This window comes from Callorhinchus milii, unplaced genomic scaffold (assembly GCF_018977255.1).
Source record: "Callorhinchus milii isolate IMCB2004 unplaced genomic scaffold, IMCB_Cmil_1.0 Scaffold11, whole genome shotgun sequence".
In the NCBI taxonomy this organism is placed as follows: Eukaryota; Metazoa; Chordata; class Chondrichthyes; order Chimaeriformes; family Callorhinchidae; genus Callorhinchus; species Callorhinchus milii.
Genome location: NW_024704752.1, coordinates 15,756,325 through 15,772,144, shown reverse-complemented (window position 1 = coordinate 15,772,144; position 15,820 = coordinate 15,756,325). Strand labels below are relative to the sequence as shown.

The window sequence follows — 15,820 nt, the reverse complement described above, 5'->3', positions numbered from 1 at the left end:
GTTCTACCATTAGGTACGATGTTGCAAGTTCATCTGATAAGGTCACTGCTTGTCATTGTGATACAGAAAGCCTGTGTCTATTTTAGGCATTTACTGTACAATTCTCCCAAGAAAAGAGTGAAATCCTGTCATCTCATGCTACCCATCAGCAGGTCACTTCCTGCCATCAGTGTAAGCAGAAATAAGGACTAGCTTTAACTCTGTGAGTACTGAACTGAAGCCTATTGCAGACTAGTGTAACTTTGCTTTGCATATTTCATATCTTAAATGATTTAATGCCAGATTCCGAAAACTTGTCATTCAATAGCTTTTTTTTTGTTTTAAACGCTTTTTTTATACACGGACATACAGTATGCTTTGTGTGTTACTTTGCGCCAAGCCAATATCTGGAGCACACACTTCGCTTCCTAAGACTTTAAAACAAGCTTTTCAGGAAGGATGAGGTCAAAGGGATGAAGAGTCTTCATCATTCATACTCTTGTAAAACGCACTCTGGTGATGAAGGCTATTGGAGAGAAGGGAAAGACGTTCATGAAAAAAATTAACTGCAGCAGTCTCATTTTTATCACTGCCCCTCCACTCTAATTGAACCCATACCATAAAACTGGCCTAATTAATTCATCTGTGATAAGATATTTGGGTTGACCATGTATCGAGTCTTGACATTATCGCATACTAATTAAGACACTCCCATTACAATCTCAGGCCTAATTGAAGCTTGAATCTTAACACGTACAAGATTAAGCTATCGTTACCCTCCAGCTGGCACAATACCTTGTAGCATTAGAGAATGTTCCTTGAGAAGATAATTATCCCTTAGAAAAGACATAGATACGTAGAACTAAATTCTCTTCTGGGAGAACCCTCCCCATCCACCTACCCCACAATATACCACCATGTATCTTTCCTGGTGCTGGCCGCTCGGTCCCCCAAAAAACCTGGGACCAAAAAATGAGAGAAAACAACAAAACGGCCAGTTCAGAGAGGGAAAAAAAANGCTATTTTCCCAATTCCTGAAGATAGTTAAAAAGTGAGCCCCAGCAGAGGACCCAAGTTATCAACACACGACCATTGTTAAATATCCCTCAATGAATGTCAAGCAGCAAATTAAAGCTCCCAGTCTGTAGCTGCTGATACTTTCCTTAAGAAATCTGTGCATTTTTCTTGAACAAGTGTATGGTATTTGCAGTAATTATATTTTGGGGAGAGCATGAGCACAGATCAGTGTTTGTATTAATGTAATGAAGTAGTTTGTAACGTGTTCAGTTGATCTTTCAATTGAAGTCTTCACTAGAATTAGTGCAGGAATTCCTAAAACTAGACTGCTCTTTTGTACTCTAGTGGGGTTGAAATCTAGATTCCCGTATTAATTGATTGTTTTGTGAGTTACCTGTGCGCTTGTACTATTCAGATATTTTATTAGATTAGGCATATCTTTTAATCTCATTTGCCTGCTTTTTTACCATATTCATCAATTAATAATCTATTTTCATGTATTCTATTGTCTTCCTTTTAAACACTCAGGTTGACTTGTATCTAGATTTTTAACACTTAGCATTTTTTCTTTTAATAGAAATATTACAGTATATCCACAGGAAACATTTTTATTATGGAGCTAAATTTTGTAAAACTCAATCCCCTTTGCCACTGATCTTGTGAATCACTGATCCCACTCAGATGGTGTTTTAATCATTTCATTCGGCATAGTCATTTGGCAAATGTAGATTCACTGCCACCCTGACTGAGATCAGCCAACTCAACCTAACACAAGAATGAAATCAGGGATTTGTCTCCTATTCTCGTAGTAAATAATCAGAAGGAAACTTGTGTAGATGAGCTTGAATTTCTTAAAACGGTTGTATCAGTTTCCATATTAATACTTTTAGCAGTCAAATTCTGACATCTATTTTATTTCTGATTAAATATATTAAACCTTTATAATTCTGTAACATAAAATGGCTAGTACTAACTGTTGGACAGTTTGTAATGATTTTTTGTTCATTTTCTCTTACATTCATGTATGTGTATCTTTTCAAGGAGAAGAACTATCACTAGCAGAATTTCTTATGTTTACGTATTTTCATTTCACAAATATCCATCTTTGTTTTACTATGTCAGCACATTTGAGAGCATTTGTACAGGTCTGCGTCACAGACCTGTACAAATTACCAGCTTATAGTCTAGATGCTGTAGATGTACTGTGCATTTACTTGAACTTTAGTCGATCTTGTTTTTTTCAAAAAAAATGCTCAAATGTACTGAAAGTTTGTGTCATTTCTTTCCAGGCTTTACTGCTATTACAGCCACCAATCCCATCTGGCTGATAAAGACTCGTTTGCAGCTGGATGCAAGGTAAAAGTATTTTAAAATCAAAGGCAGGAAGGCACAGTCAGATACTTCTGACTGGGAGATCAGAAATGGCATTCAAACAATGTACTGTAAAGTGTAGTGACTGTATTTTGTGGGCGAAACGCGGCAGCACAACTGGGCACAGCAATGTCCCACAAACATTCGTGGATTGAGTGACTACATTTTTACGTCCTGGAATAATGCCTAAGTTTTACATGTTTTTATATTGTAAAACACTATTGGGTGGGTTTTTCAAAATGTATTTGTAAATAGTGAATCCCACAGGTATCCACTGAGGGCAGAACCCCACTGATCTCCTGCCAAGTACCAGAAGTCAGCCACCTTTGGCCACAATGGAGTTTTACAAAGGTAGAAGCAGAAATTACTTTGGAGCTGAGTTCCAAAGGTGCAGGACACACCCATCATGGACCTGTAGGATTTAATAAAAATATAAATTATAGTCATAAATTATGTGTTCTGTACGTATGAAGTTCTCATTTATAATCTCTTAATGGTCTGTTTTCTGTTCGATGTAGGACCCGAGGAGAAAGGCAATTGAATGCATTTGAATGTATCCAAAAAGTATATCGCACTGATGGCATTCGAGGCTTCTACAGGGGAATGTCTGCTTCATACGCAGGCATCTCTGAGACTGTGATTCATTTTGTAATTTATGAAAGCATAAAGCGAAAACTTGTGCAATCAAAATCAGCTTCAAACATGGACTCTGAAGAAGATACTGTAAAAGATGCCTCTGACTTTCTTGGCTTAATGCTAGCTGCTGCCACGTCAAAAACATGTGCCACCACTATGGCGTATCCGCACGGTTAGTACCTTGTGCTCATCTGAATCATTCCACTCGATTGTTTTCAATAGTAGTAATAGGTTACGTGAAACATTATGAAATGCTGTTTCAGTCATCCCTTGCAACTGAGTTTCCTGCTGGTTCCGTACAATGTTCCTTTAAACTGGTGGTTATATTCAGGAATTAGTTTATTTAATGACCACAGACCAGATAGTTCTTGATCCAATTTCTGATCTCTGCGGAGTTGGCAAATCTCAGTACGGTTGCAGTAAGGCAAATAAAGGTTATGAATGGGAGATGTTAGTCAGGGTTCTCACTTCTGATACCTATCATGTTAACTAGAAAGTTTGTGTGTCGACTCCAGAGAAAGATCGAATGATTCTTGTCTGATGTCTCATGTCATCAGGTCACGTGCTATCACTCACTATCTAAGATGATGACTTGAACTAAATACCACAGGGTCCCCAGTCCCAGAGGAACTCTGTCACATCATGCATCAGGGCCTTTGTTAGAAAATGGGGACAAAAAGCACATATGTGGGTTGAAAATTTCAAAATAATTGGGGCAGGTGGACATCTGATTTTACAAACGGGAATAGTTGAAGCTCAAGAGAATGCTGTGGTAAAATGTCACAATATTATCCTTTTGGCTCTTACTGAACAAGTGCATCGTGATTTGAAATTTAAATCTATAATTTGAAAATAATATGGTTGAATAATTAATGGGTAAACACTTTTTTTCCCCTTTGTGTTCAAATTCTTAAAATCCCCAACGTTGCTTCATGCATCTGATTATCCAGAGCTAAATGAGACGGTGTAAATCACAGAAATTTAAATAGTTTTGTTTTTAAGTCAGTCAATGGGCATTGCCTTTCACTGCAAGGTTCAAATCTAGCCAGACTAATGGGATGAAAGACCCCATTGATTTTGAGAACACTCGTGTGAAATATCTTGGCAGTGTTATTGTGAACTGTATATTATATTGTACAACTTACTGTATGTTTTTCTAATTGAGAGTTTCAAATCTGTTCTTTTACGCAGAGGTTATACGAACTAGGCTACGAGAAGAAGGCACAAAATACAAATCTTTTTTCCAGACGTTCTCATTAGTACTAAATGAAGAAGGTTTCAGATCACTTTACCGTGGTCTTATCACTCATCTGGCCAGGCAGATTCCGAATACCGCAATCATGATGGCCACCTATGAGCTTGTAGTCTACCTGCTCGACGGATAATGAAGATGCTGTCACAATGTGAGAAGATGGGAGACCAAAGGATTTCACTGGACCAGCAAATCCCAAATAGACTTTGGCGCTGAGAGATAAATCAGTTGTGAAGAAATAAGCTGCTGTTCGGAAGATCAGGAATGTTTGATTCCTGAGGAAAGCCTGTTCTGATCTGGGGCCATGTTCAGTCTTTATGGAAATGATAACACAGAGAGCGAAATCACTTCGAGGGGAGCACTTGGAACAAATGGTTTATATTTTAAATTATCTTAGTTCAATGGTTTATGAGCTCCATACTTCACTATAGTTTCAGGGCTATGAAAGTTAATATCGTTTGGAGGGAATTCAATGCTTTTGAATACTTCTGAACATTGCCATGTAAACACTAATGTTTTTTTTCCCCAATTCCAGTTGAAAAACTCCACTTTTGCTGATCTACATCAAACTTCAGTAATTGTAAGAATCGATTTAAGTCGTAGGGAGGGATCATCGCAAGTCACCTTTTGCAATGAAATGAATCGTTCAGATCTTAAAAGCATTGAAGTCCGTAGAATACAACATCACAGTACTTAGTTACTGAGTTTATTTTACAATTGGGAATAAGCAAAGTGCATCTCACAATAATGCACTGCTTCAAGTCCTGGGATAAGACCTAAGAAACAAAAGTCAATGTAATTTCCCAATGTAATCACTTTCAGCAGTAAATCTGTTGTGCACCAATCTCTTTAATACCAATTAGCACTGCAGTGTCAGTTACAGTTTCTAAAGTACATCTTTCATACTGATTACTGAAAATGCACATAATTTGTTTAGACTCCTGAAACATGAAAGTAGGAGATAATTTAAGATCGCTTTGTTAATTGTTCCCCTCAAAAGCTGCAGTGTACTTTTTGAGGCATGTAAAGGCTGTACTAAGAACTGTATGACAAGTAGAAAAACCTGTTGCAGGAATGATGACAGTTTGATGCTAACGGTTGTACAATCAGCCTATGAGTGCCTACAAAAAGGATACTGATATTTTATAGGTGAAGCAGTTTTGGAAAAAAAAGATAATCCAGTATATGTTACAAATGTGAATTTTATGCTGAAGCTAGTGGCTTTGTTTAGAATATTTCCTCAAGCACTTTGTGGCCTTTCTACCTTGTGGATTTTGTTTTTGTACCAATGTTTTCAATTCATAAAACGTTTTAATCGTATTGAACAGGAAATATACTTTAAACAACTTTCAAACAAAAGCCCTGATACTGTTAGTTTCCACACGATGCAGGACTAAACATGTGAAAGAGTGCATTATTCGGTGTAAAAGTGCATCTAGAGTCATGAACTGTATTGTTTTCATTGATATATTTTTAGATTTTGTTACTACAACGGTATACTATCAATTATTTACAGCTTTCATTCTTTGCATTTGTTGAAACCTACTGAACAAAATGTTTACTTTGTTTTTGTTTTCTAAAACATTGTTTTGCATTGGTACTTCCTTAGATCATAGTGTGGAATTCAGACTTTGCTGCATTTACAATGACAAAGCTATCTTTGTCTTTCCATATTCTGGTTGAGATGCAAGTTGTTGTTGAGGAGGTAAAGGAAGGTTGGACAGTACACTTTTGCTTATCCACACTACTATGCATCAAACCAATTTGGCTCAAATAATTGGATTTTCGGGTAACTAGAAGGTGAAAACCAAAGTATTATGCTGAGCTTGGACATTTTGACAATTTTCAAAGAAATTTCAAAGGACTTTTGGTGAATATGAATGCACTGTGTACAAATACAAATTAAATAACTGAAGGATGTGTTACGCGCCATTTGTTTACATCTCTCTGAAAATCTTTCACCGCACAGTTAATAGAAGTATTAGTGCATTTAGCACATTGTAGTAAGACAGCAGAATCGTATCATAGAAAACAAAACTGCAGTGGAGTATTGATGTGATTTTACAATTTAGTCAGCTGCGTCAATTTGCAATCATAAATTTGCCTTCAAAAATCTTAACCATACTGAATATCAAAAATGCACAAAAGTCATAAACGGCTGATTCTTTTTATTCTATAAAAAAAATTTAAATAGTTGTTTCACCTAACTGAGCACGTCATGTCCCAGAAGAAACTCGTCTGCATTTAGGCTGGGATTACGCAGCTTAATAATTGTCCAACCATTCGACATTTGAGTTTGCAATGATACCAATAATTAAATTGTTCTTGGCTGGTCACTCAAACGTATGACATAATTTGATATCCTACTTGAAGTGAGTATGCTGATAACATAAAAGTGTGCAATAACATTGCTGTTAAATTCCAGTCCGAATGTGTTCTTGATCTTTTTTGCATTATGCATCTTTGGACGCAAAAAATGTACTTTGTTCAAGATCATTAACTCGTTAAAATTTCATTGTGCTTTGAATGCTTTTGCGTTGCAAAGGATTAAAAATTGAACTTTAGCAAGTGCTACTGCAATTTCATTTGTAAGCATTGTACTGTATATGGTTAATATTGCATGCCTGGATAACTGACTATATTGTCCTGTGAAGGAAAATAAGTATTCAAAAGAAAATATATTCAGAGTTTTGTGCCTAGATCCTTTATGCAACAACATTCACTCTGGCTCAGCAATATTTGTTCTGATTTGGTTAAAGATAGAGCTTGGAATTTCTATATACTTGGCTCTGGTACAGCTTCTCCGGGGTTGATGTCAATCAAAATTCAGGATCGAGGCGAATTGTACATGGGGAAGAACTTATTGTACAGTGCCTAAATTACTATTCTCTAGTGCCTAAATGCCTTTCTGAATTTGGTCTGAGAGCATTGAAGTGATGTCTAAGTTTATTACTAAGTAATGTCTCTTACATCTTGATCCAGGTGAACTCAAGTAGATGAATGTTAATATGGATTTGTTTTTATCAGTTTATTTGTTTCATTCAGAATAATTGTGAAAATAATTTAAGACCAAGTTAAACTGTTAAACAATTAGGAATTCTCTCATGTTCCCAAAAAATGGTCATTATTTTTGCAATGAAAAGCAATGTATTTTTGCAGAGAAATGTAACTTGGTTTTTGTGGGGGAGGAGGAGGTGGAGGAGAAAAGGATATTCTTGAGAAGTCACTGGTCCATTCAGAGCTCAATCCAGTTCAGGATTTGGTTCCATTGAAATGTTATCTATTCAAAGCATAAAGGTGTAATGGATTTGCTCTGGATGCAAAGTGGATAGTGAGGATGGGCAACAAACTGGAGGATGAACGATAGATGCATAAAGATTTTTGTTTGGGCACATCACATTTCAGCTAATTTATCCAATGTTTGGAAAACCGATTTAAAACATCTGAAGCAAAATTTCTGAAGGCAATGACTTGTTCTGTGCAGAGTTTCTCCGGGACCTTGCCCAAGTGCCCTTTCATCATGCTTGATCTTGGAGAGTGAGTGTTAGTGTCCAATTCAACTTATTTGCATGTGAGGAGTTCTGCCTTTTCCTCATTTGGTACCCAATGCTGCACATCTCAAGAAGCTTTGACCGGTTTCTGATCTTCGTCTCCTGTGTAGCTCAGCACATGGGCTAGGTGTAGGACCCCACACCATTGTTTGGCTCAATACCTCACAGCTGGGTGAATATGCCCACTAAATTACCAAGAGAAAATGCCCAATGTTAAGAAACTTATCAGCGAGAATAAACATCACTTGATTTGAAAAGTGCCTTTGTCGGCAAAGTGGGGAATTATAGATTACTTTGAAGTATCTGAATATTGAAATCCATGTACTGTGTGGTTTGCATTTTATTTAACTTGGTTATCTAAATTGGAGGAACAATGCAAATTATTGAGCTACTTTTATGAGGACCTTGACAGGTGACTTTCTTAAATAATATCCACAAGAAGACTTGTTTTAGGTAAAATATTAAAATGATGTCTGTTTATTAATACGCTTCAATCTCATAAAGCTTCTTGTGTCAGGTAATCTCACGTAAATGTTTACAAGATGAACGTTTCCATTGTTTAAGGGTATTTATACAGTTTATTCATCAAATTGTAATTCGAATATGATCACTGCTTATGTGGTTAGAAAACAAAATGCTTTTTTGATGCTACAATGACTTGAAACCGGATCTTAATGGAGGTTATGACAACTATTTTAAAACGTTTTTCACAATCAAAAGTCTTTTGGTGGAGGTAGTATATCCAAACTTTTTAATGATGAATAGAATTGATCTTTTGTTTCCCTTCATCTTTTTTACGTAGTTAATCATACTTTTTGATGAACTTGTGTGTAAAATTCGGTTTACTATTGGACCTCAAGAACCAGTCATTCAAAGACGAGGCAATTCAAAGACAAGGCAACTAATTATAATTGCTGAGACGTGTACTCTGAAAAGATGTGTTTGTGCAATCAATTTGAAAAGTGCCCTTGTTGGCAAACCGCTGCTGAAACTATTCAGACCATTTGGTATTTTAGACCAAATGTTATCACATTGAGCGTAATTATGAAATTTTGACAATGGTAGGATAGCTTAGTCGCTATGGCTGAAAACTCATGATTGATTATGTTTTTGGCCTGATTGGGTATTTCTTGCCTGTGATGAGCCTGGCTACCACATTAAGATCTAGACAGTGGTTGTAAGTTATATTCCAGATATAGCAAAATGCAACCCAATGTATAGAAGTCACCTAATCACAGATCATTGATTACACAGTACCAGTGAAGTTGAATGCAACATTATGCTGCTCCAACTGAATGGGAAAGTATTACAACTTGGATGAAAACAAGCTTGACATGAACAAAGGAAGCTTGAAAGAATTGTATTTCCTTGTCCAAGACTGTCCCAATTACCGAGTTAAGAGCTAATTTTTGCAACTTTTTTAGCTCAAGCCATTGTCGGAAATGGCTTTAAATTACATGAAAGGAATTAATTGCATCAAACAGCTCATTGAAGGCCATATCCATGTCCTATTTTTTTCTTTCTTTTACTAAAATTTGTAGTTAAATCTTTTACAATCTTTGGAAAATTTGTTTTTCCTAATTATCTCAACACGATTGATGTGATAGATTTCTGAATGTTTGTAGAGCGGTCAAATAATTTTTAAGTATCAATGCATATGAGGCATATTTTCGCTGTAAAGAATTTTCACAGTGCAATATTGAATATTTCAGTATGACTTTTGCAGAAAAATTCTTAACACGTATTTAATACTCAAACATTTTGTGAATTGAGAGCAGTTATACTTGAGTTCTATTTGGATGATGTTTCTTTAGTGGAGATTGTACTGGTTTTATGTTCCTGATATTGATTAAGACCTGTTCTGTTATTGAGTAATAAATGGAATTTCACATAGCTATTTTAAAACGTCAGGATTTGCACAGAAAAACTTCATTGCCAGACTACAGAGCCTATAAATAATCTGAATATAGATATTGAATACAACCAAGATAAAATGCTCCAATTTTATTCAGTTCCACTCATTTCACCACAGTACGCAAGAGCAAAAATAAATTTCTATAGCAAGGACCTTTTTTAAGACTTTCATTATTACAAGAATTTGGACTTCAATTAAAGAGTTTTGTTTTTTTCTATAAAGCACCATGTCCTGTTTCAGTATTTGTTCATATGTTTACAAGTAGAGAGCTTACACCTTACACAAGGAGAGACCTTACACTCGAGAGCTTACACAAGTAGAAAGCTTACACCTTTAAGCATGCAAACACCTTTAATAATCGAGAGCAAGACCAAAATCTATTAAACTCATAGTGTATTTCACCAATTGTTTCAACATTGTAAAACCTTTGGAAACGTCCAAACAGTGAATGGAATTTTCCCTGTTATTAATAAACACGAAGTGGGGAAAATTCAATCCATTATTTTGCAGCTTTGCTATTGGTGCAACTGCTAACCTTAAATATTCTAAAATATTAACATTTGCTTTCCTGCCTCAGTTGCAACCTCCCTACAAATTGCTCTTTGGAGTTTCGTGAAGGTGAAGCTTATGTCCACAATTTGCACCAGATCCAAGAAAAAAACATTAATTTTATCTGATTTAATATGTCAAGTGTTGAATTGTGAGAGTGGTCTATATGTGTTTGTAGCTTTTTATATAATATATACTTGATATAGGGATAGAAAAAGACTGAAGGACCAAAATGGTTTTGTCTTGCTGTATCACTTGCTTAGACCTATAACATTTTACATTACGTAATGAGATACCTCCAGCTATGAGGGCTTACCATTTTGAGTTGCCCATAAGATTTCAGCGTGCAAAAACAGGCTCCCAGGTTCCTCAGCTGCAATTTTTTTTTAATCTGCGAAGCAGTTATTTGTATTATGCATATTTTAGCTTTAAAATATTGGAACCCATTACAACGATGTGACCTAGTGGAAGAATTTATTACTAATTTGGCAGCTTGCATTGGTGCACTAATAAACCAACGGACTAATTTTCATTTCTTTGACTATATAGCAGTTACTACTTTACGCATATTTTGTGAATGTTGTGAAATGTGAATAAAATTGAAAATATATATTGTGTGAATTTGTTTTTTCTTTTTGTCCCATCTCCAATTCCAAAAATCATATACATAAATACAGTACAGTAAAAGTCAAATAAATGTATTTTTGCTCATTTCCAGAATGCTGCAATCACTTTACAACAAATTAACTTAAGGCTGATTTTGTGCAGAAGCCTAAAAATGTACTCCACGTTTTGAATTATAAAATGCAATGATAAGGCCACTGTTGTATTCAATACAGACTTGAACTTCATCCAGATGTGGACATATTTCTGAACTCTCTCGTGCCAGATTTCAAATTTATCTGCAATATTTTAATGTCAATCTTGCAATTGTCGAGTGCTTTGGGACAGCCTCCCAATGTGAAAAGTGCTGTATAAGTGTAAATTGTACCAAATGCTAAGATTATTTTATTCTCCACACATAAATATGAGAGCTGACTTTTGACTGCCAATCTAGCTCATAGGGAATCGATCCTTTTTGAAGACCTTCATCTTTGACCGCGTCTACGGTCACCTCCCCTCTCCTCAGCTCGTGTCGAGCTGTTAAACACTTTGAGCTACTACCCTCCATGAAGGGTGCTATATACGTGCAAGTTGTTAAATCTCTGCTATCAATTATATGATTGATAGGGAAGTGGAGGTTGTGGCAAGACAATATGAAGGGCGCATTCTAGGATACGTGTAATATTTGAAGCTGTGAAGAAGTGAGATACGCAGCAGAATATTGGGTCAGTTGCATCAAATCACTTTTTAATCAAATTTCATATTGTATCCAGAATGGAGGTGTATTGAGTGGACCCAGAAAAAGTTAATTGTTGGTGTCCGACACTTGAGTTTATTTTTTGATACCGCTGTGATAGGAGTGAATATTTTTTAATGATTCTATTGGCAATTGAATTTTAAAGTTTATCCTCATGGTTTTGTGCGTACCTAGAAGTAGAAATATGCGCCACCACAGTATAAATGCAGGTGGTGCAAATCGAGCACATCACACAGATTTGCGGAACTCGGCCCCCAAAGCAATCTACTTTTAGAGCAGAGTTCTCTTGGGTCCTTTGTGAAGTGTTCACAAATCCATTTGCTCCATCTCAAGACTTATTAAGAAATCTTATTTGAAATAATTGCCAAAATCTTGCTTTTTCCAAAAAAATTATAATAGACCGGTTTCCAGGGAGACTTGAGACAGTTGATAGAATTAATAATAATACTTGCATTTGGTATTGTGCCTTATGTCACTGAGATGTCTCAAAGTGCTTCACAAGAGACGTACTGTAAAGTGGATTGATTATATTTTGTGGGCAAATGTGGCAGACAGTTAGAGCACACAGTAATAATAATACTTGCATTTGATATAGCGCCTTATCACGTCTTTGAGGTGTCTCAAAGCACTTCACAGAATACATTGTAAAGTGAATTGACTATATGGGTGAAACCCGGCAGCACAGCAGTGTCCCCACAGACAGCCACGGAGTGAGTGACCAATTTTATTTGGAAGTACTTTGGCCAGGATACCAGCAGAGAAACTCCCTTCCCTTTTCGAAAAGGCCATGAATAGCAAAATCAATTCCTACAAAACTTTTAGTAAATACTTGTGTTACCATTTGTTGCTGGTGCGGGTGAGGTGTTTTTACCATCTTTGACCACATGATGGAGACAGCGGGATTGTTTTGCAGAGCATGAAGTGATTTGCTGTGCTCATGAATTACATTTAGGTGGCGGAGTTGTCGCCCCTCTTGTCTGTTGCAAATGGTAATGGACAACCTTTAGCTCGTGAGCACGGGTGCTGCCATATACGTGTACACATGTTCTGTGTTTCCCAATTCCGGGACAAACCTGAAATGCCAACATAAACTAAAATGGGATAAAGTTCAGAGGGAATATAGAGAGAAAAACACCTAAATTAGACTCGGTCCCTTGTTTATTTTTGGTCAGTCGGGCAGAAAGTCATCACCATCCTTCAAAACATCCAAACCCACAGAGTTCCATGCATCCTACCTGTATATGGAATATTTATTGGAATCAGTACTCATACGGACTAAGATATAAATATAAAAATAAATATCTCCTCCACCTTACTCTTAAAGGTGTTGACTGATACTGGACTACAGTGCCATAGGAGAGTATTTACTATATATAAAAAAATAAGTCATTGGGAACACACAGCAGGTCAGGCAGCATCAATGGAGAGTATAAAATGAGTTAACGTTTCTGGTCATTCACCTTTCATCAGAGTATTTTCTTCTGTTAGTCTTGTTTTAATTGGTGGCAGACAATTATTCTATGGGGGGGGAGGAGGGGGCATATCATAGCTGAGCCCAAACCTACCATCATGTTCACAATTCAGCAAGAGTGGGGTCAGAATCACTGAAAAATAATCACAACTTGGCTTCACGAGCCAAGGTTTTAGAAGCTAATCGCAGTTCCCCCCCCACCCCACCCCGCCCTGTGAGATCAGCTACGTTTCCACTGACTGGGGATCGAGCCTGGCATCTTCAGTTTCACACTAAGATATCAGTTTGACTGACAGAGCTATCGAGGGAACTATCACAGACAACTGTTTTCCATTTGAAACATTAGTGCATTCAAAACCTGTTTTTTTTTAAAAAAATGTATTAAAAGGGACCTGTAGACCATGTTATATTTGAACTGAACAAAGCAAACGAAAAAGAAAATCGTGTCAGAAATGATCTAGCACTAGCAAACTCCTACTAATCATTTTACTTTTTTTCATCGTAACCAGGATGCTATGTACTGTTCATGCAGATTGAAATGAGGTTAAATCGCCCTGTCTGTTTCAATGCAAATTTGGATGTGTGTGTGTTTTTTTTTCTTTTCAGATGCCAGGTATTTGCATATGAGGGGGTTTACAGTATTTTAATATGTATTTATTTCACCTCTTCCCCGGTGCTACTGTTTTCGTGAAGGAGCCATACAGATTATTGCTTTAGGCCCCTACCTGCGTTCAATGGTAATACAAGACTGGGCACACATCATTAATATTTCAGTGTTCCACAATGTGTTATAATTGTTTCAACAGGTCTGAAGCAAATTTTCCTCAGGTTTTAATGGAGAGAGAGCAGGAAGAAATTCAATCATAAAAGCTGCATTTAAAATTGAAATACACAGCAGGTACTGCTGGCTTGTAAATGTTACTACTTTAAACACTTCTGGACCCATTGATGTTGAGTTTAATTTCACAACACTATGCAGATGATATTCAATATGTGTACTACTCTACGAAAAGGAAAATATGCGTGTGGGTGTGTGTAGTAAGAATTTCAGTTTAGTTCTTTTAAGCTTAATTAAAGTGGGTTCAACTGGAGAATATAATACATTTTGAATTTATACCGTGCCTTTCATGTTGGAAGGATGTCTCAAAGCACATCACATGCTAGGAACCTGAGCTGGGCATGGAATCTGGAGAGGGTAGGGAGGGGAAGGATTCGGTCAAAGCGATAAGTCTTGAGCCAGGTTTTAAAGATGGTGAAAGAGGGGGAAAAGTCAGAGGTACCGTGGGATAGATTCTTCCTGCCACTAGGCAACATCCTGCTCTGAAACTGACTGAGTTAGCTTCTGCCGAGGAGAGGAGAAAATTTAACAAGATCGAAACCATCCTACGGAATTTATTAGCCAATAATTGTTAGTCTGCTGTCTCTTGATAAGAAGGGAAGAGAATGGAAAGGAGGCATTCAATAAGAGCACACAGCATTACACGTGACATGCGGCAATAAGGGCAATAAGAAAAGATTACAGTCTGGCTCCATTAAGATTACAGTCTTTTTTCCCCAGTTACACAGATTTTGAATTACCCTATAGCCTACAAAATGGCAAATTGAGATGAAAAAACAATGTGCTCAATTGGAATGGAAATTGCAATGCTTATTTAATAAGGAAACAATTTGACTATAATAGGGTGCTCGCTGAGATTTCTATACATTTTCAGGCAAACAGACTCTACATGTCGCTGTATATTTTCAGATTGAACATCATGTTTTTTTTATACATTAATTTATGACATGCTTTCTCCATTGAGCTACATAGTTTGTAATAAAAAATTACGCTGTTATTTGAAAGTTAGCTATCTAGATTGTATAATATGAAGAATTCAAATGAGAGCTTAAGGCAAGTTATTCAATCAAGCAGTTTAATTGACATTCATAAATACCACAGCTCCATGGATTGTAACCAGCACCACAAGAGAACTGCTTTGCAATTCATTATCACACATTGAGCACCACCTATATATAATATATATATAGCGTACCTGTGTATAATTTAGCGTTTACTTGACAAATTGCAAAGTCTTGCTTTTAACATTTCAAGGAAACAAAATTCTGGGCAAGATCCCAAGACTGGGTTGATAATATTTCAGAGAAAATGATGTCAGACTATTTTTAAAACCTTCAATATAGATGTTATTATAAAGTTATAAATTACAATTCCCGAACATGTTGAATAATTGAAGTTTTGAGTTACTGGAAGAAGCAATTGAATAATGTGGTAACCTAATCAGCGAAAGCTTATTTTAACACTGATTTAGTAGTTCTTTAAGCTTGCTCGAAAGGTAAATTGCACCCACAGTTTTGATTAGTGCTACAGTGTGACTTTAGGTGGAAGCAGGGAGGAGCATTGCAAATGCATTGAAACAAATTGTTTAAGTTATTTTTACAGTGAGACATACAGAAGTTAGTTACATATTGCATAAATTGTTAGATTAACTGAAAATAAGACTTGACAATTCTTGAACACATAAATCTCCCTGGCCTGCTCTGGTGGATGTGATATTTTTCAGTGCACTAAAGATTTAATTGCAAATACAGTACTTTGGCCATGAATGTACAAAGGCAAAGGCAATCAGTGTAGCACTGGTTTATGGGCTGATATTCAATGAATTTTTATATTTTTTTCCATTCGGTTCACTGATTCACTAAATTTTTAAGTAAAGTATGA

The 15,820-nt window shown here is 36.4% G+C and overlaps 1 protein-coding gene across 1 annotated transcript in view; it reads left to right on the top strand.

The window, feature by feature from the left end:
* LOC103176333 (solute carrier family 25 member 36) overlaps positions 1–10,880 on the top strand; it is a 36,536-nt gene extending 25,656 nt beyond the window's left edge. The window contains exons 5-7 of the mRNA XM_042338992.1: positions 2,286–2,352; positions 2,886–3,175; positions 4,195–10,880. Of these exons, the coding sequence (XP_042194926.1) occupies positions 2,286–2,352; positions 2,886–3,175; positions 4,195–4,388 (551 nt within the window). The 3' untranslated portion in view covers positions 4,389–10,880. The remainder of the gene's footprint in view (positions 1–2,285; positions 2,353–2,885; positions 3,176–4,194) is intronic.
* Positions 10,881–15,820: the final 4,940 nt, after the last annotated feature.